Consider the following 25,176-nt stretch of genomic DNA (forward strand, 5'->3'; position numbering starts at 1 on the left):
AGAAAGTATAAAATAAAATTCTCACCAAGCTCGCAGTAGGCTCCTCTCCAGCCCGGCGCACAGGTGCAGACACCGCTGACATGGTCGCAGTGCGCCCCGTTGTCACACTGGCATTGGTGCCGGCAGTCCAACCCGTACCAACCAGCAGGGCATTCTGTCAGCAGCAAAAGAAAAAAAAATATGTTAGCTCCTAATTTCCCTCTATAACTAACTTCTGATGCTGAAAATATCTCAAAATGATCCGTAGTTCTGCCCATCAAGGGTTTTAGATAGAGTTCCCCTTTTTTTCGGTTAATGAGTAAGAAGGGGTACTATTGTACTCAGGGGCGGACTAACAACTCATGGGGCCCCCTGGCAATAGGGGATTATGGGGCCCCTGTGTCCTTGCCCAAACTCAAAAAAGCCTATGAAAAAGGTACAAGGGGCATCTCATGGGGCCCCCTACTGACCCCGGGCCCTCGGGCAGTGCCCGAGTTTCCAAATGGTCAGTCCGCCTCTGATTGTACTCCGTATTTTTCCCCTGGATGGGGAGGCAGAAAACTGGGGGCCTTCTTGCTATAAACGGGCTTCTAGATTCTGATAATTTCCCCCCCCACCCCACATTCTCTTGGGGACTGAATGTGGGGATATCTTGCAAGAGGAGGGTGGCTTTACAGCCCCACACCCCTTCCCTTGCAAAGTGTTGAAAGGTATGTGGCTTAGTGGGATTCAGAAAAAGGGGGCTACATGCTTACTGCCCTCCCTTCCCACACGGAAGAAAAATATATTTGAAATATATTTTTAAAATATTCTTCCCAAATATATTGACATATATTTGAAATACTAAAATTTTGACCGTGTTCAATATATATATATATATACACACACACATACTGTATGTTGAAATGCATTTTTATTACTAAATATATGGAAAATATTTTTAAACATACATTTTCAAATATATTGTATGTCTTTTAAAAACACATTTAACCACTTGCCTACCAGGCACTTATACCCCCTTCCTTACCAGGCCAATTTTCAGCTTTCAGCGCTGCCGCACTTTGATTGACAATTGCGCGGTCATGCAACATTGTACCCATATGAAATTTTGAACATTTTTTTCTCACAAATAGAGCTTTCTTTTGGTGGTATTTAATCGCCACTGGGCGCTTTACTTTTTGCGCTATAAATTAAAAAAAGTGCAAAAAATTAGAAAAAAAAAAAAAAGTTTATTTGTTTCTTTTATAAAATTTTTCAAACAGGTATTTTTTCTCCTTCACTGATTTGCGTTGATGAGGCGGCACTGATGGGCACTGATAGGCGGCACTGATGGGCACTGATAGGCAGCACTAAAGGGCACTGATAGGCAGTACTAATGAGGTGGCACGGATAGGCGGCACTGATAGACAGCACTAATTAGGGGTCACGGATAGGCGGCACTGATATGCAGCACTGATAGGCGGCACTGATAGGTGACACTGATGATGGGTACTGATAGACGGCACTGACTGGCATCACTTCTGGGCACTGACTGGCGGCACTGACTGGCACAACCCCTGGGCACTGACTGGTGGCACTGACTGGCAGCACTGGTGGGTGGCACTGGTGGACAGCACTGGTGGGTGGGCACAGGTGGGTGGCACTGGTGGGCACAGGTGGGTGGCGCTGGTGGGCACAGGTGGGTGGGCACAGGTGGGGGCACTGCTGGGCACAGGTGGGGGCACTGCTGGGCACAGGTGGGGGCACTGCTGGGAATGGGTGGGCGGGGCTAGTGGGCGCACAGCTGATCGGAACTTGCGGGGGTCACTGCTGGGCACCGATCATCAGGGCACTGATCATCAGTGCCCTGATGATCGGTGCCGATCCCCGCTCTGACAACTGCCGGTTCTCGGCAGTACTTTCCTCACGATCTGACAGCGTGAGGAAAGTGCAGCCGAGAACCGGCACTTGCATTTTCCTGTGATCAGCGTGTCATTGGACACCGCTGATCACGTGGTAAAAGGCCGGTGGGATCGGCCTTTCACCACATCTCGTGATCAGCTGTGTCCGTAGGACACAGCGATCACGGAGATCGCCGGGTGCGCGCCCCCTGGGGCGCGCAGGAGAGCGCGTTCTGGGAGGACGTCATATGACGTCCACTCAGAACTGGCCGGCCGCGGTGAAGCCGTCATTCGGCTATGCGCGGTCGGCAAGTGGTTAATCTACATTTTTGGAATGTATTTACAAATATATGTAAAAATATATGTTAAAAAAAATCTGAAGAATATATATTAAAAAATATATTTTAAAAAATATTTTTCATATAATTTTGTAATATATAATAAACGCATTTCATATATATATATTTATATATATATATATATATACATATACACACACATACATACACTGCATGTTATATATATATACAGTTCTATAATTTTGGCCATATTCAATATACTTAAAAAAAAATTATATATATAATTTATTTATTTTTTAAGTACCGGTATATTGAATACGGCCAAAGTTGTAGAACTGTATTTCAAATGTATGTCAATATATTTGGGAAGAATATTTTTAAAATATACTTCAAATATATTTTTCTACCCACCCATCCAGACTGCATGCCTGCATAAGGGTCTGATATGAATTTTAAGCGGAACCCCAATTTTCAATTTATTTTTTTTTTTTACGTTTTGCTTGTTAAATGGTTAAATCATACTGTTCCATAACTTCATGTGCAGTTTTAAAGTGGTTCTAAAGGCTCAAGGTTTTTTACCTTCATGCATGCAAACCTTCTGTGCGTAACAGCCCCCCCAAACACTTACCTGAACCCCCTCTGGGTCCAGTGGTGTCCAGGAGAGCTTCAGTTCTCTGTGAAATCTCACTCCTGATTGGCTGAGCCATTGGTCTCCACTGCTGTCAATCACAGCCAGTGAGCCAATCAGGAGGGGGGCAGGGCTAATCTCTGCATGAATGGACATGCAGAGCCGTGGTGTGGGAGCATGCCTGCTCGGGTGCCCTCATAGCAAGCTGCTTGCCCTGGGGACACCCAACAGGAGGGAGAGGCCAGGAGTACCGGCGGGGGACCCGAGAAAATGAGAACCTGGGCTGCTCTGTGCCAAACCACTGCATAGCGCAGGTAAGTATAACATGTTTGTTATTTTAAAAGTTAAAATTTAAAAAAAAAGACTTTGGTATCACTTTAAGGCATATCCCAAGCATATTTAAAGGATTTTTTAGTGTTGCCCTTTAAGCCACATGAAAAGACCCTCTCTCTGCCGAATAATATTTTTGGATTTTTTTTTTTGCATCAGTACATTTCCCTCATGACAGTGCCCAGCTACCTGTACTTGAAAATTAGCCTTGAAAAAGCCCCGTATAGTTCAATCCCAGATTCGTCTCCCACAGGGGGTTCAGCATCATATTCATGGTCCAGGGAACTAAACTTTGCCCCGATCGTCCATCCCCATGTAGGACTTATGAGTGACCATGACCACGCAATGTCTCTTGTAGATGCCCATGGAACTCACTCTGATCGCAGTGTCTCCCGGTGTAGCCCGGTTCGCAGATACAGTCTCCCGTCACCGAGTTACAGCCCCAGTAGCTGTTGCTGCAGTTACAGCTGTTGAGACAGTCCACACCCCAATGTCCGCTGTCACAGGCTGAAACAGAAAGCAAAATGGATGGTAAATGTGTTACAAATGGAGTTACAGTCATTGTTTTTTTTCACTGCAGTTATTATTGTGGGGAATATGGGAAAAGGTTGTCAGGCTAGGCCAGATCTCCTCGGGATTGAATGTCTCTGAACTAGACGGCCAAATCACCACCCCAGTTCCTACTTATAGGAGAAAAACCCCAAGGTCAATGCTAAGGTAATCTCTCAGACTGCCGAACGTCCCACCTTATCAGAGACAGCAAAGGTGCCATAGACATGAGATGATGGCCACCAGTGGCAGCTAATTTTCTTATCTATGAGTAGTATTTCTGACATTAGTTCTATAGGGCTGGCGGATGGCATCGAAGGAACGTGGGTCATCTTTCCCTTGGAGGCCTGATGGCAATACCATCTTTCTCACAGTCTGACAGAGCACATATGGCATTTTGGACAATCAATCAGGTATGCGGTTTAGTCATTGTCCCAAGAGCCATTTATCTTCATCTTGCTGGGATTGCAGCACCCATAGGAATGTAATATCCCTATGAAAGAACAGCCATCTAGTTCCAAGGATGGACAAATTGTTACACCAGGGATGTCCAACCAGCAGCCAATGGGCCACTCATGGGGCACTAATCCTCCTGCTAAAACCAATGATGGGACATGGTTTACTCCCACTGATGCCGGGGCATTTTCTACTCACACTGGCCACAGTCTGGTCCCCCCTAAAGCCTGAAGGACAATAAACGTGCCTATTGTTTAAAAGGTTTAGAGACCTCTGCTCCAGATTATCCCAGGTGCTCCTACTTGTCCTTAACAGAGATATTGGCTGGGTTGCTGACTCCCCATTTTGGTGTTTGGAAAGTCATTGTTGCAATATTATCCTTTCTCCATCCTTCTGAGGAATCTAGACCGTGAAATGCGTAGAGGAAAGACTACTCCCCTCTTCAGCAAGCAAAGTGATTGGATCATTGCAATGGCCTAATAATGTGCCATAATACGTGATAAGGGGGTTCGTCGCACAGAGAAGCCTAATTGGCATAATATCTGTTTAAATATTTAGGTTGTCGGAAAAATCCCATTATTGGAAAGTAATTTTATAATATTAATCTGGAATGTTTTAACTAATAGTTATTTTAAAAACTGTAATTTTGTATCAGTGTGTTAAGACTAATGGTTGGCACCTCAAAAGTCCAGGTATGTGGTCACGCATCTAAGTACTATAGGTAATGGATACTGCCAGCTCCCTGGTGGACACTTTTTGGGGGGGGAGGAGTTGGCCATCATTGTTTCCCTGAAATAATGATGGCGCTAGGGATAACAGTCTGCTGTTCCCCCAATACTTCTGTTTTTGGTGCTGGCAGTCTGACACTGGTAGGTCTTGGTCTGAGGTCCTTGGCTGGCCAATGTTTTACATACATTTAACCTCCTCACTACCTGAGCAAGTAACCATATAAATCTAAATACTCTGGGTAGTAAACACAACCGGCTCCTTGGTGGACATTTCCTTGTTTTTTTTAATTTTAGTTGACCGTTATCATTTCTCTGAAACAATGATGGTGCTAAGGACAACAGTCTGCTCTTCCCCCCCATACGTCTGGTTTTGGTACTGACAATCTGGAACTGGTAGGTCTTGGTCTGAGGTCCTTGGTTGGCCAATGTTTGACTTACACTCAACCTCCTCACTACCTGAGAAAGTAACCATATAAATCTAAATACTTTGGGTAGTAGACACAACCGGATCCCTGTTTGACACTTCCTTGTTTTTTTATTTTTTTTTTTATTTTAGTTGACCGTTATCCTTAGCACCATCATTGTGTCAGAGAAATGATAACGGTCAATTAAAATGAAAAAAAAAACAGGGAAATGTCCACCAAGGAGCCGGTTGTGTCTACTACCCAAAGTATTTAGATTTATATGGTTACTTGCTGAGGTAGTGAGGAGATTGAGTGTATGTAAAACATTGGCCAACCAGGGACCTCAGACCAAGACCTTCCAGTTCCAGGTTGCCAGCACCAAAACCAGACGTATGGGGGGGAAGAGCAGACTGTTGTCCGTAGCACCATAATTGTTTCAGAGAAACGATAACAGTCTGCTCTCCCCCCCCCCCATACTTTTGGTTTTGGTGCTGGCAACCTGGAACTGGTAGGTCTAGGTATGAGGTCCCTGGTTGGCCAATGTTTTACATACACTTAACCTCCTCACTACCTGAGCAAGTAACCATATAAATCTAAATACTCTGGGTAGTAAACACAACCAGCTCCTTGGTGGACATTTCCTTGTTTTTTTTTATTTTAGTTGACCGTTATCATTTCTCTGAAACAATGATGGTGCTAAGGATAACAGTCTGCTCTTCCCCCCCATACGTCTGGTTTTGGTGCTGACAATCTGGAACTGGTAGGTCTTGGCTTGAGGTCCTTGGTTGGCCAATGTTTTACATACACTCAACCTCCTCACTACCTGAGCAAGTAACCATATAAATCTAAATACTTTGGGTAGTAGACACAACCGGATCCCTCTTTGACACTTCCTTGTTTTTTTATTTTTTTTTTATTTTAGTTGACCGTTATCCTTAGCACCATCATTGTGTCAGAGAAATGATAACGATCAACTAAAATGAAAAAAAAAAAAACAAGGAATTGTCAAACAGGGAGCCGGTTGTGTCTACTACCCAAAGTATTTAGATTTATATGGTTACTTGCTCAGGTAGTGAGGAGGTTGAGTGTATGTAAAAAATTGGCCAACCAAGGACCTCATACCAAGACCTTCCAGTTCCAGGTTGCCAGCACCAAAACCAAAAGTATGGGGGGGGAAGAGCAGACTGTTGTCCTTAGCACCATCATTGTTTCAGAGAAACAATAACAGTCTGCTCTCCCCCCCTCCATACTTTTGGTTTTGGTGCTGTCAACCTGGAACTGGTAGGTCTTGGTATGAGGTCCCTGGTTGGCCAATGTTTTACATACACTTAACCTCCTCACTACCTGAGCAAGTAACCATATCAATCTAAATACATTGGGTAGTAGACACTACCACCTCCCTGGTGGATATTTCCTTTTTTTTTCATTTTAGTTGACCGTTAACATTTCTCTGAAACAATGATGGTGCTAAGGATAACAGTCTTCTCTCCCCCCCCCCCCCCCCATACTTCTGGTTTTGGTGCTGACAATCTGGAACTGGTAGCTCTTGGTTTGAGGTCCCTGGTTGGCCAATGTTTGACATACACTCATCCTCCTCACTACCTGAACAATTAACCATATATTATACCATGCTGGAAGATCATCTATGACCACAATGGGATTGGCTGGCCACATACCTCTCCGACAGTTATGGCCGGTCCATCCAGGTGGGCAAGAGCATCTTCCAGTTACAGGGTCACATTGACCATCATCCTGACAAGAACACCTCGACTGGCATCCTTGGCCAAACCATCCAGAAGGACATTCTGTAATAAAAAGTGATACCTTTAGTTTTCATCAACACGCCTCTATGATGATTCAGTCCTATACTTATCCAATATATATATATAATAAAAGTCAAAAACCAAAAGTCCTTCAACCAAAAGAGGCAAAAAGGTAACATTTTGTATGACAAGTAAACAGAAGCGCCAACCTAATTACCAGTTACACAGAGGAACTCATTGATTCTATGAACTATGCAACCCGTATAGTCCATATCACTTCAGTTGCCTTGGCTTAGGCTGGTTCTTGCATGGCACTAAAGCTTAAAACCAGAATTTTTTTTTTTCACACCTATGCGATCCGATTCTGCTTGTTCTTTTGAAAAACAACAGACTTACTGGCTGGATCACCAGATGAAAAGAGAATAAAGCCTAAAAAAAGAAACTAAAGCAGCCATCACATCTAAGAATAGTGGGTTTAACAGGGAGGGAGGGTAATGTATTCAGTACTGCCCGAGGGCCCAGGGTCAGTAGGGAGCCCCATGAGATGCCCCTGGTACCTTTCATAGGCTTTTTTAGGTGTGGTTTGAGTGTGGGCAAGGACACAGGGGCCCCATGATCCCCTATTGCCCAGGGGCCCCATGAGTTGTCAGTCTGCCCCTGGATTTGACCATCATTGAGTCGAAAATTGGTAGTTTTTCACAAATTTTCCAACATGCCCGATCACCGAAAAGGGAAGGAACCACAAAAATCGGCCGGTGACATTGACCCACTAACAGAGCGAAAATCGTCTGATTATTCTTAGGTCTGATTTTTGGACGAAAAATCGGTTGATTTTTGACCCATGTATGGCCGGCCTTAGGGCTCATGTACACTGCAGCTGTTAAACAGACGTTCGGGAGCCGTTGAGCGTTTTTTTTTCAGCAGCCCCTGAACTCTCTCTAATGTTCTCCTATGTGTCCGTGTACATTGTCGTTTACAGGCAGTTGAGTTTACAGTTGTTTTTTTGAACGCACCAAACTTGCATTCAGGAGTAGAGTTTACCGGAGTTTCAAACGCCAAATGCTTGCAAACACGGTTAACCGTGTTTACAAGCGTTTGTGTTTAGAAGCATTTTTTAACTGTTCCATGTCCAGATGCTGTCCGGAGCCTTTTTTCATCATCAGAAATGCATGCAAAGCGTTTTCCAAGTATTCAAATGGACCCGGTACACCGGCGCAGTCAGTTCCAGGTTTGGCGTGAAGGAACAAATGGTAGAACGCGCCGCATTATGCTCATGATGGGATCCATAGTGACAACAACCAGAAAAGACAGCGAATATCAACACATACTACTCTCTCTGCTTCTGCTCTCTCTATTCCTCTCAAAATGTCTGAAATAGTTAATGTTTTACTATTTCTCAGTGCATTCTGGGCATTTGGGAAGGTTTCCTGAGGTTATCTTTTAAAAACGCTTCTAAACGAAAATGCACATAAACGCGGTATGCAAACGCAGCTAAACTTATGTTTTTTAACCACTTCCCGTCCGGCCGTTGTATATAAACAGCCAGGCGGTGGCAGTGCAGGGTCAGGTGGATGTTTATAAATGTTCTACCCACCCCCGCTTGTGCGCGCTCCCTAGGAGCGTGCAGCACCGCAATCCGGTGCCCACTGTGTCCTCCGGACACAATGGAACACCGATCATCGAACGAGACCTCTGTACGAGGTCCCGATCATGTGATCACTGATTGGCCAATCAGTGATCACATGCAGAGTAGTAAGCAAGATGTCACTTCTGACATCATTGCTTACTACGTGTGAAATCTGTGAATGATCACAGAGATCACATGGTACAAGGATATTCACAACAGCCTTGTACCAATCACAGCTCTCACGGTATTTCTCAATGGCTGCAAGAATGCAGCCAGAGAGAAGGAGAAATGATTGCTGTTACAGCCTTTATGGGTGTAAAAGCAATCAGTGTAAAAAAAAAAAAAAAAGAATCGTCACCATGGTGACACTATACTGCTAGGGTGATAGTATGTAACAAAAAAAAAACATAATAATATAAAAAAATATAATAAAAATGTAAAAAAAAAGTTTAAAAATTATAATTTTTGGTTATAAACTAATTTGTTTTTTTTTTTCTTACTAAAAAGATAACGGAATAAATTTTCGCCAAGATTTATGAAGAAATATTATTTATTTGCAAAATTTTATAAGAAAAACACTTTTTTTCAATATTTTTGGACATTTATAGTTACATAGCAAAAAAAAAAAAAATCCCAGTGGTGAATAAATACCACCAAAATAAAGCTTTATCCATCTAAAAAAAATGCAAAAAAATTCCTATGGGTACAGTGTTGCATGACCGCGCAATTGTCATTCAAAGTGTGATAGCGCTGAAAGCTGAAAATTGGCCTGGACAGGAAGGGGGGGAAAGTGTCCAGACTGGAAGGGGGGTGAAAGTGTCCGGACTGGAAGGGGGGGAAAGTGTCCGGACAGGAAGGGGGGGAAAGTGTCCGGACAGGAAGGGGGTGAAAGTGTCTGGACTGGAAGGGGGTGAAAGTGTCCGGACTGGAAGGGGGTGAAAGTGTCCGGACTGGAAGGGGGGAAAGTGTCCGGACTGGAAGGGGAGGAAAGTATCCGGACTGGAAGGGGGTGAAAGTGTCCGGACTGGAAGGGGGTGAAAGTGTCCGGACTGGAAGGGGGGGGAAAGTGTCCGGACTGGAAGGGGGGGGAAGTGTCCGGACTGGAAGGGGGGCAAAGTGTCCGGACTGGAAGGGGAGGAAAGTGTCCGGACTGGAAGGGGAGGAAAGTGTCTGGACTGGAAGGGGAGGATAGTGTCCGGACTGGAAGGGGGGGGGAAGTGTCAGGACTGGAATGGAGGGGAAAGTGTCCGGACAGGAAGGGGGGGGGAAAGTGTCCGGACTGGAAGGGGTGAAAGTGTCCGGACTGGAAGGGGGGGAAAGTGTCCGGACTGGAAGGGGGGGAAAGTGTCCGGACTGGAAGGGGAGGTAAGTGTCCGGACTGGAAGGGGAGGAAAGTGTCCGGACTGGAAGGGGGGGGAAGTGTCCGGACTGGAAGGGGGGGAAAGTGTCCGGACAGGAAGGGGGGTGAAAGTGTCCGGACTGGAAGGGGGGTGAAAGTGTCCGGACTGGAAGGGGGGAAAGTGTCCGGACAGGAAGGGGGGGAAAGTGTCCGGACTGGAAGGGGGGTGAAAGTGTCCGGACTGGAAGGGGGGGGAAGTGTCCGGACTGGAAGGGGGGGAAAATGTCCGGACTGGAAGGGGGGGGAAGTGTCCGGACTGGAAGGGGGGTGAAAGTGTCCGGACTGAAAGGGGGGGAAAGTGTCCGGACAGGAAGGGGGGGGAAAGTGTCCGGACTGGAAGGGGGGAAAGCGTCCGGACAGGAAGGGGGGGAAAGTGTCCGGACTGGAAGGGGGGAAAGTGTCCGGACTGGAAGGGGGGGAAAATGTCCGGACTGGAAGGGGGGGGAAGTGTCCGGACTGGAAGGGGGGTGAAAGTGTCCGGACTGAAAGGGGGGGAAAGTGTCCGGACAGGAAGGGGGGGGAAAGTGTCCGGACTGGAAGGGGGGAAAGCGTCCGGACAGGAAGGGGGGGAAAGTGTCCGGACTGGAAGGGGGGAAAGTGTCCGGACTTGAAGTGGTTAACCTACGTTTTCTAGCAGTTTCCAGCAGTCAGAAGAGTTTTCCAAACGCCCCGCGTACATGAGCCCTTAGACTAGGAAAGGGAGAGGCCCCATTAGGAACCAATCAGGTGTGCTGCACTCATACATGCTGAGAAGGAACACACTGATTGGAGAAGATAGAAGAGTGAGCAGAGTGATTTCCTCATCAGTCTGTTGCTGCTCCTTCACTGTCCACTCACAAGCTGGAGGTAGGAGAGTGACCTAGCTTTATTGCTTTACTACAGCCATCAACCTGGCTCTGCTCTATGGCTGTACTGTGTGGCAGAGCTGTGTAAATCTCAGGACTGGATGAACAGGTACAAACCACTTGGAAGGTAAAACAGCCATTTGCTCAGATATGGATTGTTAAGCTTCTATTGTGAGCTGACATGATTGAGTACTGGAGATACTTACTGTTGGCGCAATGGCTGCCGCTATATCCGGGCGCACAGACGCACTCCCCTGTGACCGGGTCACATCTGCCGGCGTTCTCGCAGAGGGGGCAGATCTCCTGGCATCGGGGCCCCCAGAGTCCTGCTGGGCACTCTGCAACAGACACACAAGAATGGCAACTATTTACGGCTCAGACCACAAAAGTGCTGGTTCATTCCTCAGCCTCAGCCAACTCAAGAATTCCAATAACATTGATTTCGGAGGTTTCTGCTGACAGGTTCGAAAATTAAAACTTTTTTTTTCTTTCCAATAGCAGATCAGTTTAAATCTGAAAATAAAACATGAACTATAAAATGACTATTAAACACTCATATTTATTATTGCTGTATGTTTGGTCCCAGCTGGGTTTCAGGGCCATATAGTAGTGGATGTGTATGGATTATGTTTGGAGAATATGGATACCATCGCATGCACCCTGGCCGGGGCAGGACATGGGGGAAGAGGCCACAGGGGCTGCAGCCCCATGGGCAGTGCTCCCACAATGTGGGAAAGGGGGAGTTGCCATGTAGTAAGCAGGGGCAGACTGACAACTCATGGGGCCCCCGGGCAATGGGGGATCATGGGGCCCCTGTGTCCTCGCCCACATTCAAAAAAGCTTATGAAAAAGCCAAAGAAAGGTACCAGGGGCATCTAATAGGGCCCCCTACGACCCCAGGTCCTCGGGCAGTGCCCGAGTGCCCGAATGGTCAGTCCGCCCCTGGTCAAGCCATGCTTGGAGAAACATCGGCTGTATGAATGTGACAACAACAGGGGCGGACTGACCATTTAGAAACCCGGGCACTGCCCGAGGGCCCAGGGTCAGTAGGGGGCCCCATGAGATGCCCCTGGTACCTTTTTCATAGGCTTTTTTGAGTTTGGGCAAGGACACAGGGCCCCCATGATCCCCTCGAATGGTCAGTCCACCCCTGGTAGTAAGCCACACTCCCCTCACCCCACACATACTCCATATCAGTGGCTGGCAATCATCCACTTCATGTCCATGCTCCAACATGCCCACTCTCCACCCCAGCCAACATAAAAAGCACACTGCGCATGCACAACTGCATCCCAGTTGGTATGGCCATGCATGCACAGTGCACACTCCATGCCAACTACGGACTGTCGGAGCAAGAGTGCAAAGAACAGGCACAGGACAGTACACTAATTCTATGGCATGCAATAGAAGTGGGGGAGGGGAAGCAGTTCTGCACCCTTGCCCTAGGTCTTGAATGAACCAAGAAAGGGCAGGCAGAGGGCCAATGACTAGCCCCCAGTATTGCCTGTGGTCTCCTTGCACTTGATCCTTTTGCCATTACTGACTTACCTTATCTTGTTCGGCTGTGTCTCTGTATGGAGGTGGCCATCTTGGTAGGGGCAAGGCTTTATTTCCTCATATCCGAGTCTCCAGCAAGGAGAACAATGAGCAGCACAGTGGTAACATCACCAGATTTATTATTTATTTCAGGTACTTATATAGCGCCGTCAATTTACGCAGCGCTTTACATATATCTTGAAATCAGTCCCTAACCCTCAAGGGGCATACAATCTAAGGTCCCTAACTCACATTCATATACTAGGGCCAATTTAGACAGGATCCAATTAAACTACCAGCATGTCTTTGGAGTGTGGGAGGAAACCGGAGTACCCGGAGGAAACCCACGCAGGCACAGGGAGAACATGCAAACTCCAGGCAGGCGGTGCCATGGTGGGGATTCGAACCAACAATCCGAGTACTGCCAGGCGGAAGTGCTAACCATTTAGCCACTGTGCTGCCCCTCACTCTCAAATCTCCAGGGACTAGCGGTCAGATGCAGCAGCGCCTTAGATCTCACACTACAGATATGCAGCTATGGTGCTGTAAGTCCAGGAGTGCCTAGGCACCCTCCCTAATCAGGAAGTGCACTGCTAAATTTTTAGGAGGAATTCCATACAAATAGATTTTTACTTAATATTATGCTGCCAATTTATCGTTTTATTTACCTTTTGAACAATCTGACCCGATTTTCCCAGCTGGACATAGGCAAGTACCATCAATATGGTTGCATGAAGCTCCACCACAAGAACAGCTCTGCAGGCACTGCTTTCCATATTTTCCCACCGGGCATTCTGTCCATAGATAAAAAAAAAACACCAAAATTAGTTATTTGTGACTTTTACCTGTTGAAGTAATCCCGGGGGTGCACAAAAGATCCTTCAAGAACCTTTAAAGGAGTGAACAGAAAGTGCCCATCTTCAGCAGGTTGCTGGTGAAACATTGAATAGATCTTTCCACTTGGTTCTTCCAAAGGTCTAATGAAGGCATCAATAGCAAACGAACAGCCAAAAACCCTAGAAGAACCTACCTTCTAGATAAGTAGGAGGTTACGGTATGGCTCGAAGCCTCATGGAACCTGAAGTAGCTCCACCATCTGAACCACTTGATAGTATGACATAGTCTCCATTGAATTAGGGATTTTTTTGTGGTTCGTTAGACCTGGTCAGATTTCCTTTGGGCAGGTTGGACTCTAGTCTGTGCACATGTCCCAACATACATGGGCTAAGCGGCAGTCTCAGGACTTTTGTATGCCCCACATGAATAAATTATGTTACTGTAAATACACATGTAATCCGACGGGAAGACTTTTTTAAAAATGAATGGCCTGGTAACAGGGTCACTTTAACCACTTCCAGTCCGGACACTTTCACCCCCTTCCAGTCCGGACACTTTCACCCCCTTCCAGTCCGGACACTTTCACCCCCTTCCCAGTCCGGACACTTTCACCCCCTTCCAGTCCGGACCCTTTCCCCCCCTTCCAGTCTGGACACTTTCTCCCCCTTCCAGTCTGGACACTTTCACCCCCTTCCAGTCCGGACACTTTCACCCCCTTCCTGTCCAGGGCAATTTTCAGCTTTCAGCGCTATCACACTTTGAATGACAATTGCGCGGTCATGCAACACTGTACCCATATTAATTTTTTTAGCATTTTTTTTAAGACAGATAAAACTTTATTTTGGTGGCATTTATTCACCACTGGGATTTTTTTGCTATATAAATGAAAAAGTCCACAAATTTTGAAAAAAAGTGTTTTTCTTATAAAATTTTGCAAATAAATAATATTTCATCATAAATCTTGGCCAAAATTTATTCAGTTATCTTTTTAATAAAAAACAAGATAACCCAAATTAGTTTATAACCAAAAAATATAATTTAAAAAAAGGTTTTTTTTTACATTTTTATTTTATTTTTTATATTATTTATGTTTTTTGTTTTTTTTTCTACATACTGTCACACTAGCAGTACAGTGTCACCATGGTGACCCTGTACTACTTGTGGGGGGGTGATGAAGGTTTTTTTTTTTTTCCACTGATTGCTTTTACACCCATAAAGGCTGTAAAAGCAATAATTTCTCCTTCTCTCTGGCTGCATTCTTGCAGCTATTGAGAACTACTGTGTGAGCTGTGATTGGTCACAGCTTGTCACATGGTACAAGGCTGTTGTGAATAGCCTTGTACCATGTGACCTCTGTGATCATTCACAGATTTTACACGTAGTAAGCAACGATGTCAGAAGTGACATCTTGCTTACTACTCTGCATGTGATCACTGATTGGCCAATCAGTGATCACATGATCGGGACCTCGCACAGAGGTCCCATACAACGATCGGTGTTCCACTGTGTCCAGAGGACACAACGGGTACCGGATCGCAGTGCTGCGCACTCCTAGGGAGCGCGCACAGTCCATAAAGGCGGGCGCCGTTTATGAACGGTAACCCGCCCCTGGAATGCCATCATCCTGCCATTTATATACAGCGCCCGGACGCTGACATCTTGCTTACTACTCTGCATGTGATCACTGATTGGCCAATCAGTGATCACATGATCGGGACCTTGCACAGAGGTCCCATACAACGATCGGTGTTCCACTGTGTCCAGAGGACACAACGGGTACCGGATCGCTCCCAGGGAGCGCGCACAGTCCATAAAGGCGAGCGCCGTTTATGAACAGTAACCCGCCCCTGGAATGCCACCGTCCTGCCGTTTATATACAGCGCCCGGACGGCAAGTGGTTAAGCAAGTTAAAACATGGCGGCAGTCTTTCAGTCCACTGTAAAAGGACAACCTTCTCTAGCAGAGTACTGAGGCTTGGTAGTATCATCCCTTCCCTGAGTCAGAAGAGCCTGGGCAGAGGATAATGGGAAAAAGCTATCCCAATTATACTGCCATGTAAGCTTGTAGCCTAAGAAAGTCAACCCTTCGAGGTAGGTCCGGTACAGCCTCTGATGGAGAACCCATCTATCATCCAGTATTAATGTTGAACTTGCACTGTACAGTTATTGATGTTGGGACTAAAGAAGTGGAGGTGAAGGGTGCTTTAGCCAAAAACTCTACATTATGTTTCTGCTACAGTTGGCTGAACATGTGGACATTCCTTATTCCTGGAGGTGGGCCTCAGAGAATGTGAGTGATCAAAGATGGTGGAGTTTCTCCACGATACCATATCTCGTTCTTGTGCATTAGGGTGGTGGGAGAGGCCTTTGGTTAGAACAGTCATTGCTGGAGGCAATTGGGGCCCTACTAACACATGGATCAGGTCTACAGAGAGCGGTTCAGGACTTTAGAGCAGTTACCTTGGTCACAGTTGTCCCCCTGGTATCCCTCTGGACACAACCTCAGACATTTCCCATTCGTGTGGTCACAGGTCACTCCAGGTGGGCACTCGCATTTGTTCTTGCAGCCAATGCCATAAAATCCTGCTTCACATTCTGTATATCAGAAAGGTACAGATAGAACTTTATCAGCATTCATCCTTCTAGGAGGTCACAAGCAGGCAAACGTTTCTAAAGTGATAAAATGTTTATTGAAATCCCAGCTTTCTGAGAAAGCTGATGCTGTAAAGCAGGACCCAGGATTTATTTGTTTTGCAAATCCCACTTGTTTCCTGCTTTATGTCCTAAAGCTGAACCATGCATGTTCTGTGATTGCAGATCATCAAAAAATGTGGCAGGCTTGCCAGCAGCACACATCCTATGTCCCCTGCAGCAGGAAGCACTTAGTTAATTGGCTACTGCAAAGGAATAAATACTTCCTGCTGTGCTCATTGGTTGCTAAGATGCAGGTGGATGCCAGAGACTTAGCAACCACTACCCTGCTGCCTGCTGGTGGGAGTCTTGGGGATGTCATGACCATATTTCATCATTGACATTAGACAGCTTCCCAGGCCCTTTCTTTACATTTAAGTGTCAGTTGTGACAGACTTTCAGGATCAGATCGTTGTACATGGTCGAGATTTTTTTTTCTTTCAACAAGTCATCTGGATCATCAGTCATTGATGATGGGTTTCCATAGTGGAACGTGTATTGGGTTTTTTTTGTATTCAATTTAAGAAAGGTGTCTTTGTGTTGATATAGATTGAAATTTTTTTTTGTTAATGAGTAATCAGGGGTACTAAGGGAAACCCTTTAGTCATTCATGTAGTGGGGTCTTAAGAGGCCTTCCAAATTCTGATAAGCCTGCAAAACCCCACATTACCAGGCCAGGGTTGTAGAGAAGAGGCCCTTGTCAACATGGGTACAAGATGTTTGCTGGGGTGTCCACCCTTTCAAAGTACCCATGCCATATTGAAGGCATGTGGTCTGGTATGGGGTGGGGGCACACATTCACTGCCTCTTACCCCCTTTCCTGGCCAGCCAAGCTGCATGCTCTAATAAGGATCTAGTATGAATTTTTGAGGAGGACCCAAGCTTTTTGCTCTAGTATTTTTCTGTGGGGATCTCTTGAAATCCATACAAGACCTGACAAACCTACCAAACTGCACAACCCCAATCCCCAACATTATAATCGAGTCCAGGTATGTGTATATTCGAAAGACAAATGTTCTACAGAAGCCAATGCGTTTGGGGGCTAAGCTCTGTACTCTTCATCGGCTCTGGAATGTGAAATATAACATTTCAGTCCTGATGAAGAGAGCAGAACCTGAAGCACGTTGTCTTCTGTCTTTGGAATAAATGGACATCTGGATTTTATTATTATTGAGGGAGCTTCAATGTCTACGCTTACTTATCTTCATCACAACCCAAGGTGACCATGGAAACTATCTGGGTGTATAAGCTGCCAGCCCAGTTTCAAAAATGTAAATTGAATCACCACACCACTGCTAAGAGGTCCAGATACAAGTTTATTCCATTAAAATTCAGGGGTGCAATGTGTTTTGGGGGTCCAAGCTCCCCCTTCATAATGGCTTGACTGGCAACAACGTGGCCAAACCAGATTTATTTGGGCCAACATCAATACCTTAAGTTAACAATACCAGTAAGATTACCCTATGGGTCCAGCGCCATCTTTTCACATTCCAGCAGCCCAATATCTAGATCACTTACAGTCATACCATCATCAGGTGGATGATAACAATGTAACATTAATATATATAATTAGACTCCGGGGTTCCATCACCTTCACCCCACTCCTTTAAGACAATATATCCAGGCCACAAGCAGTGGAAGCCATTTCTCTCTCTTGATGTTGAACTTACGTGTTTGGCAGGATGCCCCGAGGTAGCCCGGTCTGCAGGTGCAGGCGCCGTCTTTTTTGCTGCATTCCAGGGTGTTGCTCTGAACACAGGTGCACTCTTTGGAGCAACCCGACCCAAATGTCCATTTTGGGCAAGCTGTAGTACAGAGAGATAGGAAAACAGGAAATGTATTATGCCAAATAATTGCAGAAATTTAAAGGGTCACTCCAGTCTCCTGACAAAAAAATGGCAATTGTACAAACGAATGGCAACCACCATCTGCGTAGTCGCCTCTTGGATCTATCAGTGTGTCCTCCATGTTGTCTACCAATGATTGGCCAGTGACTTTCCTTAAAAAGTGACCTCTTAAACATTGACATAACAGTCTTCCTCTGCTGTATACAGAGTGGCAGAAGGGATTTAACTAGGGGCGCACTGACCATTTGGAAACTCAGGCACTGCCCGAGGGCCCGGGGTCAGTAGGGGGCCCCATGATATGCCCCTGGTACCATATTCATAGGCTTTTTTGAGTTTGGGCAAGGACACAGGGGCCCCATGATCCCCTATTGCCCGGGGGCCCAATGAGTTGTCAGTCCGCCCCTGGATTTAACACTAACCTGGAGAAAGTTCTGCTGTAGGCTCCCTGCAGTAATGGTAGCATTCCTAAAAGCTTAGATGTTTGGTCATAAGAGTTCTCTTGAGAATTAAAGTCCATATTGGCAGATCCTCCTCTTTACTAGAGACCATGTGGTCAAATTTGTGGGTATACTGGATACTAAAGGGAGTCTGAAACCACATTTCCTCCAGAAAAGATACGTGTTTTCAGTTCTTTTCTTGCTTTTATTTATCCATCCCACATCCTGGCAAAAAATGGCAATTGTACAAACGAATGGCAACCACCATTTTTCTGCGTAGTCGCCTCTTGGATCTATCAGTGTGTCCTCCATGATGTCTTCCAATGATTCGCCAGTGACTTTCCTAAAAAGTGACCTCTTAAACATTGACATAACAGTCTTCCTTGGCTGTATACACAATGACAGAAGGGATTTAACACTAACCTGGAGAAAGTGCTGCTGTAGGCTCCCTGCAGTAATGGTAGCATGCCTAAAAGCTTAGATGTTTGGTCATAAGAGTTCTTTTGAGAATTAAAGTTCATATTGGCAGATCCTCCTCTTCACTAGAGACCATGTGGTCAAATTTGTGGGTATACTGGATACTAAAGGGAGTCTGGAACAGCATTTGCTCCAGAAAAGATAAGTGTTTCAGCTCTTTTCTTGCTTTTATTTATCCATCCCACATTGATCGCACACTGTTGAGGTGTAGGCCAATGTGGTAAGATGATTATTGTCTCACCTAAGTGGCAGTATCGCCCGTATAGACCGGCCTCGCACAGGCAGGCCCCATGAACCTTGTGACATCGGCCCTTGTTGGCACAGTTGCATTTCTTCTTGCAGTTTTTACCATAATAACCTTTTGGGCAACCTAAATAAAAAATAAAAGAAATTAAAACATTAAAATAAAGGAGTCCAACCGGACCTACTAATTTCATGCGAAGTTGATTAGCTGGCCAACAGCCTGTTAACTAGCACTGCAATTGCTTTAGGGCCCAAAGTGTAGGAGGGCCCCTCCCCCCATTATATTCCTAACCCACTTGTCTCTCCCCAGGCTAATCTTCATTTTCTTGATAAGAAGCTCTTTCTGAAACCTTTAGTAACTCATCCATGCATGCTGTTTATTAACCACTTCAAGTCCGGATACTTTCACCCCCTTCCTGTCCAGGCCAGTTTTCAATGCTATCACATTTTGAATGACAATTGCGCGGTCATGCAATACTGTACCCATATGAATTTTTTAGCATTTTTTTTAGACAGGTAAAACTTTTTTTTGGTGGCATTTATTCACCACTGGGATTTTTATTTTTTTTGATATATAAATGGAAAAAGTCCCAAAAATTTGAAAAAAAGTGTTTTTCTTATACAATTTTTCAAATAAATAATCTTTTTTCATAAATCTTGGCCAAAATTTATTTAGTTATCTTTTTAGTAAAAAAAAAATAACACAAATTAGTTTATAACCAAATATTATAATTTTTCTAAATTATTTTTACATTTTTATTTTATTTTTTTATATCATTATGTTTTGGTTTTTTTTTTTTTTTTTTTACATACTGTCACTCTAGCAGTACAGTGTCACCATAGTGACACTGTACTATTTGTGGGGGGTGATGACAATTTTTTTCTTTTTTTTACACTGATTGCTTTTACACCCATAAAGGCTGTAAAAGTAATAATTTCTCCTCTCTGGCTGCATTCTTGCAGCCATTGAGAAATACTGTGTGAGCTGTGATTGGTCACAACTTGTCACATGGTACAAGGCTCTTGTGAATAGAGCTGTACCATGTGATCTCTGTGATCATTCACAGATTTCACATGTAGTAAGCAATGATGTCACAAGTGACATCTTGCTTACTACTCTTCATGTGATCACTGATTGGACAGTCAGTGATCACATGATCGGGACCTCACACAGAGGTCCCGTACAACGATCGTGTGTTCCACTGTGTCCGGAGGATACAGCGGGCACCGGATCGCGGTGCTGCACGCTCCCGGGGAGCGTGCACAAGCAGGGAGGACGTTTATAAACAGCCACCTGACCCTGCACTGCTCCTGTCCGACCGTTAATATACATGGGCCAGACGGGAAGTGGTTAAACAACAAGTTGTAAAGCTGGCAACTAGCATGTTAACTACCACTACAATCATTTTAGGGCCCGCAGTGAATGAGGGGCCCACCATCATATCCCTGCACCCGGTTTCTCCCCAAGCGTATCTTCATTTGTTGACAAGCAGAACTTTTTGAAACCCTTACAAACTCCTCCAAGCATGCGGTTTATTTAACAATAAGTTGACAAGCTGGCCAACAGCACGTTAACTATCACCACAGTTGCTTTAGGGCCCACAGCGCAAGAAGGGCCCGCTATCGTATTCCTGTACCTGGTCTCTCCCTAGGCCAATTTTCTTTGATTGGCAAGCAGAACTTTCTGAAACCTTACCAAATCATCCATGTTTATTAAACAATAAGTTGACAAGCTGCCCAACATCACATTAACCATCACTGCAATGGCTTTAGGGCCCGTAGTGTAGGAGGGGCCCGCTATCCTATTCCCGGTACCTGGTCTCCCCTTAGCCAATCTCCATTAGTTGACAAACAGAACTTTCTAAAACCTTAAACTCATCCATGCATGCCATTTTTTTTAAACAAGTTGGCCAACAGCACGTTAACTACCTCAATGATTGCTTTAGGGCCCGCAGTGTAGGAGGGACCCCACTATTATATCCCTGCACCTGGTCTCTCTGTAGGCCATTCTTCATTTTTTTGATCAGCAGAACTTTCTGGAAACTTTACAAATTCATCCATACATACCAGTTGTTAAACAATAAGTTGACCAGCTGGCCAATAGCCCGTTACCTACCACTGTGATTGGTTTCGGGCCCCCAGTGTAAGCCAAATTTCCAAAATCATCCACGCCTGCGGTTTATGAAAAGAGGGAAGTTCACCCAAAACTGATGTTTCAAGTTTGGTTTGATGCCGCTTCACCAGCATCTTGGAGACCTGGGCAGCAATCTCCTGGCACCCGAGTTCCCAGCTCTGCCCACTTGCCGCCATTCTCAGGGGGTCTCTGCTTAATTTTTTATAAAAGACAGATGGCCGAGCCTTGAAATGTTATGGATGAAGCTGGCCAAAAATACAAGAAGGTGATGGATCATTCAGTCCACCAGCATTCTCCCAAAAATGGAAAAATAAAATCGGTTTTAGGTGGAAAAATGAATCTATATAAACTAATTCCAAGATTATGTCTAATCTTCAAATTGCAATACAGTGTCAATGAAAATGAAATGGTTGGCAATACCCAATAAAGAGAAGTTACTTCCCAGGGACATGGTCACTTACCGTCCTCGCAGAACTCCCCACTCACGCTCTGCGGACAGCGGCATCCTCCCGTAATCGGGTCACAGGTCCCTCCGTTTTTACACTTACAGGTCAGGCTGCAGTTCTGGCCGTAGGTGCCTTCTGGGCAAGCTGTGCTCCAACACACAGAAGCAGGAAAATGTCAGAATGCAGGTCAATTAATCATGACGGCGTTGACACGCTCAGATGGGCGCCATCATTCAAGCAGCATGCAATCCCCTGTAATTGTTTTAATTCTGTTTACAGGAAAGTCAGGGCCAGGGACCCCTTCATTTATCAAGCTGAGAAAATTCCTGTTATGACTTCCAGAGAGATCGCTGGAGAACAATAGCAAGGAGTACAAAAACTGACAGCAACTCTGACCAAACAGCAAAATGCCACATGGCTGAATCTCAAATACATGGACTTCTTGACTTACCAACCGATTTGTAAGATAATTCATATGCCCATATAATCCACCCACCTCAGCTGTGAAGCTGCAGTTCTACAAATTCATGCCACTGCTTCCTGTCTCTTCTTGTCTCTCTGGTGATGTCCACTATGATGTCCTCCTATGCTCCACATTGATGATGTCCACTATGATGTCCTCCCATGCTCCACACTGGTGATGTCCACTATGATGTCCTCCCATGCTCCACACTGGTGATGTCCACTATGATGTCCTTCCATGCTCCACACTGGTGATGTCCACTATGATGTCCTCCCATGCTCCACACTGGTGATGTCCACTATGATGCCCTCCCATGCTCCACACTGGTGATGTCAAGTAGGATGCCCTCCCATGCGCCACACTGGTGATGTCCACTATGATGCCCTCCCATGCACTACACTGGTGATGTCCACTATGATGCCCCCCCCCCATTCTCCACACTGGTGAAGTCCACTATGTTCCCCCTCATTCTCCACACTGGTGATGTCCACTATGTTGCCCTCCCATGCGCCACAGTGGTGACATCTACTATGATTCCATCCCATGCTCCACATTGGGCATATCCATGATGATGTCCTTCTATACTCCACACTACTGATGTCCACTACGATGCCCACCTATACTTCACTCTGGTGTTGTCCACTGGGATGCTCTCCCATGCTCCACACTGGTGATGTCCACTATGTTGCCCCCTCATTCTTCACACCGGTGATGTCCACTATGACGCCCTCCCATACTCCACACTGGTGATGTCCACTATGACACCCTCTCATGCTCCACACTGGTGATATCCACTATGTTGCCCTCTCATTCTTCACACCGGTGATGTCCACTATGATGTCCTCCCATACTCCACACTGGTGATGTCGAGTAGGATGCCCTCCCATGCTTCATACTGGTGAAGTCCACTATGATGTCCTCCCATTCTCCACACTGGTGATGTCCACTATGTTCCCCCCCATTCTCCACACTGGTGATGTCCACTATGATGCACCCCCTACTCTCCACACTGGTGATGTCCACTATGATGCCCCCCTATTCTCCATACTGGTGATGTCCACTATGTTCCCCCCCATTCTCCACACTGGTGATGTCCACTATGATTTCCTCCCATGCTCCACATTGGGCATAACCATGATGATGTCCTTCTATACTCCACACTACTGATGTCCACTATGATGCCCTCGTAAAACCAACACCAGTGAAGTCCACTATTACCTCCAATGCTCCACACTGGAGATGTCGCCTATGATACCCCTCCATGCTCCACACTGGTGATGTCCACTATGATGCCCTTCCATGCTCCACAATGGAGATGTCACCTGTGATACCCCTCCATGCTCCACACTGTTGATGTCCACTATGATGCCCCTCCATGCTCCACAATGGAGATGTCACCTGTGATACCCCTCCTTGCTCCACACTGGTGATGTCCCCTATGACGCCCCTCCATGCTCCACACTGGTGATGTCCCCTATGATGCCCATCCAGGCTGCACAATGGAGATGTCACCTATGATACCCCTCCTTGCTCCACACTGGTGATGTCCCCTATGACGCCCCTCCATGCTCCACACTGGTGATGTCCACTAGGTTTCCCTCCCATGCTCCACACTAGTTATGTCCGCTATGCCTTCCCTTGCTCCATGCTGGTAATGCCCCTAAAGCAGGTACCTTTCCATCCCACAAGACTACAAAGCAGAGACTTAAAGCAGATTTCAGCCAAAAATGGGATAAAATGAATAACGGATTTAAAGAAAAACCAACAGAGTCAGCTTTTGCTGCAATAGTCACCTTCAATCCAGAGAACTATTTTCTGCCACTAGATGTCCTCGTTCTGATAACCAGCATCATTCAACCCACTTCTACGAAGCCCAGGTCATCCCACACTTGCCCCCAACCTGTGACTGGACAGTGAAAAGAGAAGCAGCACAGCGATGAGGTCATCTGTCAGTCTGCTCTCTCCCCCTATCAGCATGCTCCTTGTCAGAACATGAACTGATTGGTATCATGTGCTGCTTTGCCCTCTCACATTCCAGCCCTGCTATAAAGGGACTACAAGAGGCTGATACTAGGTCACATTCAGGGACTTACACTGCTTGTATTAAAAAAATCCTCACAGTGTGCAATAGAAGCTGCAGCAAGTAAAATAGAGCTCGCCTTGCTGGAGTATACTCAGCATCATCTAGCCCTTTGCTACCCATCCTGACTGCTCTGACCCACTCCCTTCATTCATTGGATTTCAGGTCTTTCAATCATGGAGGCTCAGCAGCAGATGTGGGCTCCACCTAAGGTAGTCTGCATGCAAATAAAGCCTCCCAAAGGTATTTTGATATGTGCATAGCTCCTTCCAAGATCCAACCCACTGCTTGCATCAGAGATGAGGCACCTTGAGACTCCATTCACAGCTGAGCGTAGATTTTTTTTTTTTAATTTTTTGCGCATTTTGTCACGTGTGTTTTCATACAGCGTTTTTTTAGCCATTTGGAAACTTTGGTGTTTTTTTATTAGCCAAGAGAGAAAAATATCATCGGTTGCATCATTTCTTGCTAGGTTTTTCTTTGTTTAGTTTTTCCATCAGCTTTAGATTTTATTATTATTATTCATTTTTTATTATTTTGTTTTTTGCTAGGGTAAGGGGCTAATTAAGGTTAGGTTAGGGTTAGGATTGGGTTGGGGTTGCGATTAGTATTTTATTTATTATTTTCTTATCGTTTATTTATTATTTTATTTATAGTATTTTATTTATTTATTTCTTATTATGTATTTATTATTTTATTTATAGTATTTTACTTATTATTTTCTCATTATTTATTTATTTATTGTTAGGGTAATAATAATAATAATAATAATAATAATAATAATAATAAAATGAATAAATGTAAAATAAATACAGAAGTAAAAAAAAAAAATCATTAATAAATACTAGGTATTAATAAATAAATAAATTAACCACTAACCCTCTAACCCTTAAAAATATAACAACATATTATTATTAATAATAATAATAAAAAAAATAATAAATACCTAAACATCTAAACCTGACATAATTAGCATTTTGATGAGGAAGGGGGGTGGGGAGGGGGGCAGAGAAGGCAAAATATAGGCCGATTAAACTTCAGCTTTATTGTCGAAAGATGTCTTCGACCAAAACCACTCTGGATTCTTAAAATCTGCTTT

General features: G+C 45.1%; 1 protein-coding gene across 2 annotated transcripts in view; it reads right to left on the reverse strand.

Moving 5' to 3' along the window:
• Positions 1–25,176, reverse strand: part of MEGF6 (multiple EGF like domains 6) — a 529,814-nt gene that overhangs the window by 41,084 nt on the left and 463,554 nt on the right. For both annotated transcript variants that reach the window (XM_089652234.1, XM_089652235.1), the window contains 9 exons: positions 21,550–21,678; positions 18,953–19,081; positions 17,621–17,755; positions 15,720–15,854; positions 13,092–13,217; positions 11,094–11,225; positions 6,930–7,058; positions 3,492–3,623; positions 26–154 (listed from right to left, as the gene is read on the reverse strand). In XM_089652234.1, coding sequence (XP_089508360.1) covers positions 26–154; positions 3,492–3,623; positions 6,930–7,058; positions 11,094–11,225; positions 13,092–13,217; positions 15,720–15,854; positions 17,621–17,755; positions 18,953–19,081; positions 21,550–21,678 — 1,176 coding nt within the window. The remainder of the gene's footprint in view (positions 1–25; positions 155–3,491; positions 3,624–6,929; positions 7,059–11,093; positions 11,226–13,091; positions 13,218–15,719; positions 15,855–17,620; positions 17,756–18,952; positions 19,082–21,549; positions 21,679–25,176) is intronic.

The sequence above is a fragment of the Staurois parvus genome, unplaced genomic scaffold, assembly GCF_062004578.1.
Source record: "Staurois parvus isolate SC_StPar_1 unplaced genomic scaffold, SC_StPar_1.0 ptg000676l, whole genome shotgun sequence".
Taxonomy (NCBI): domain Eukaryota; kingdom Metazoa; phylum Chordata; class Amphibia; order Anura; family Ranidae; genus Staurois; species Staurois parvus.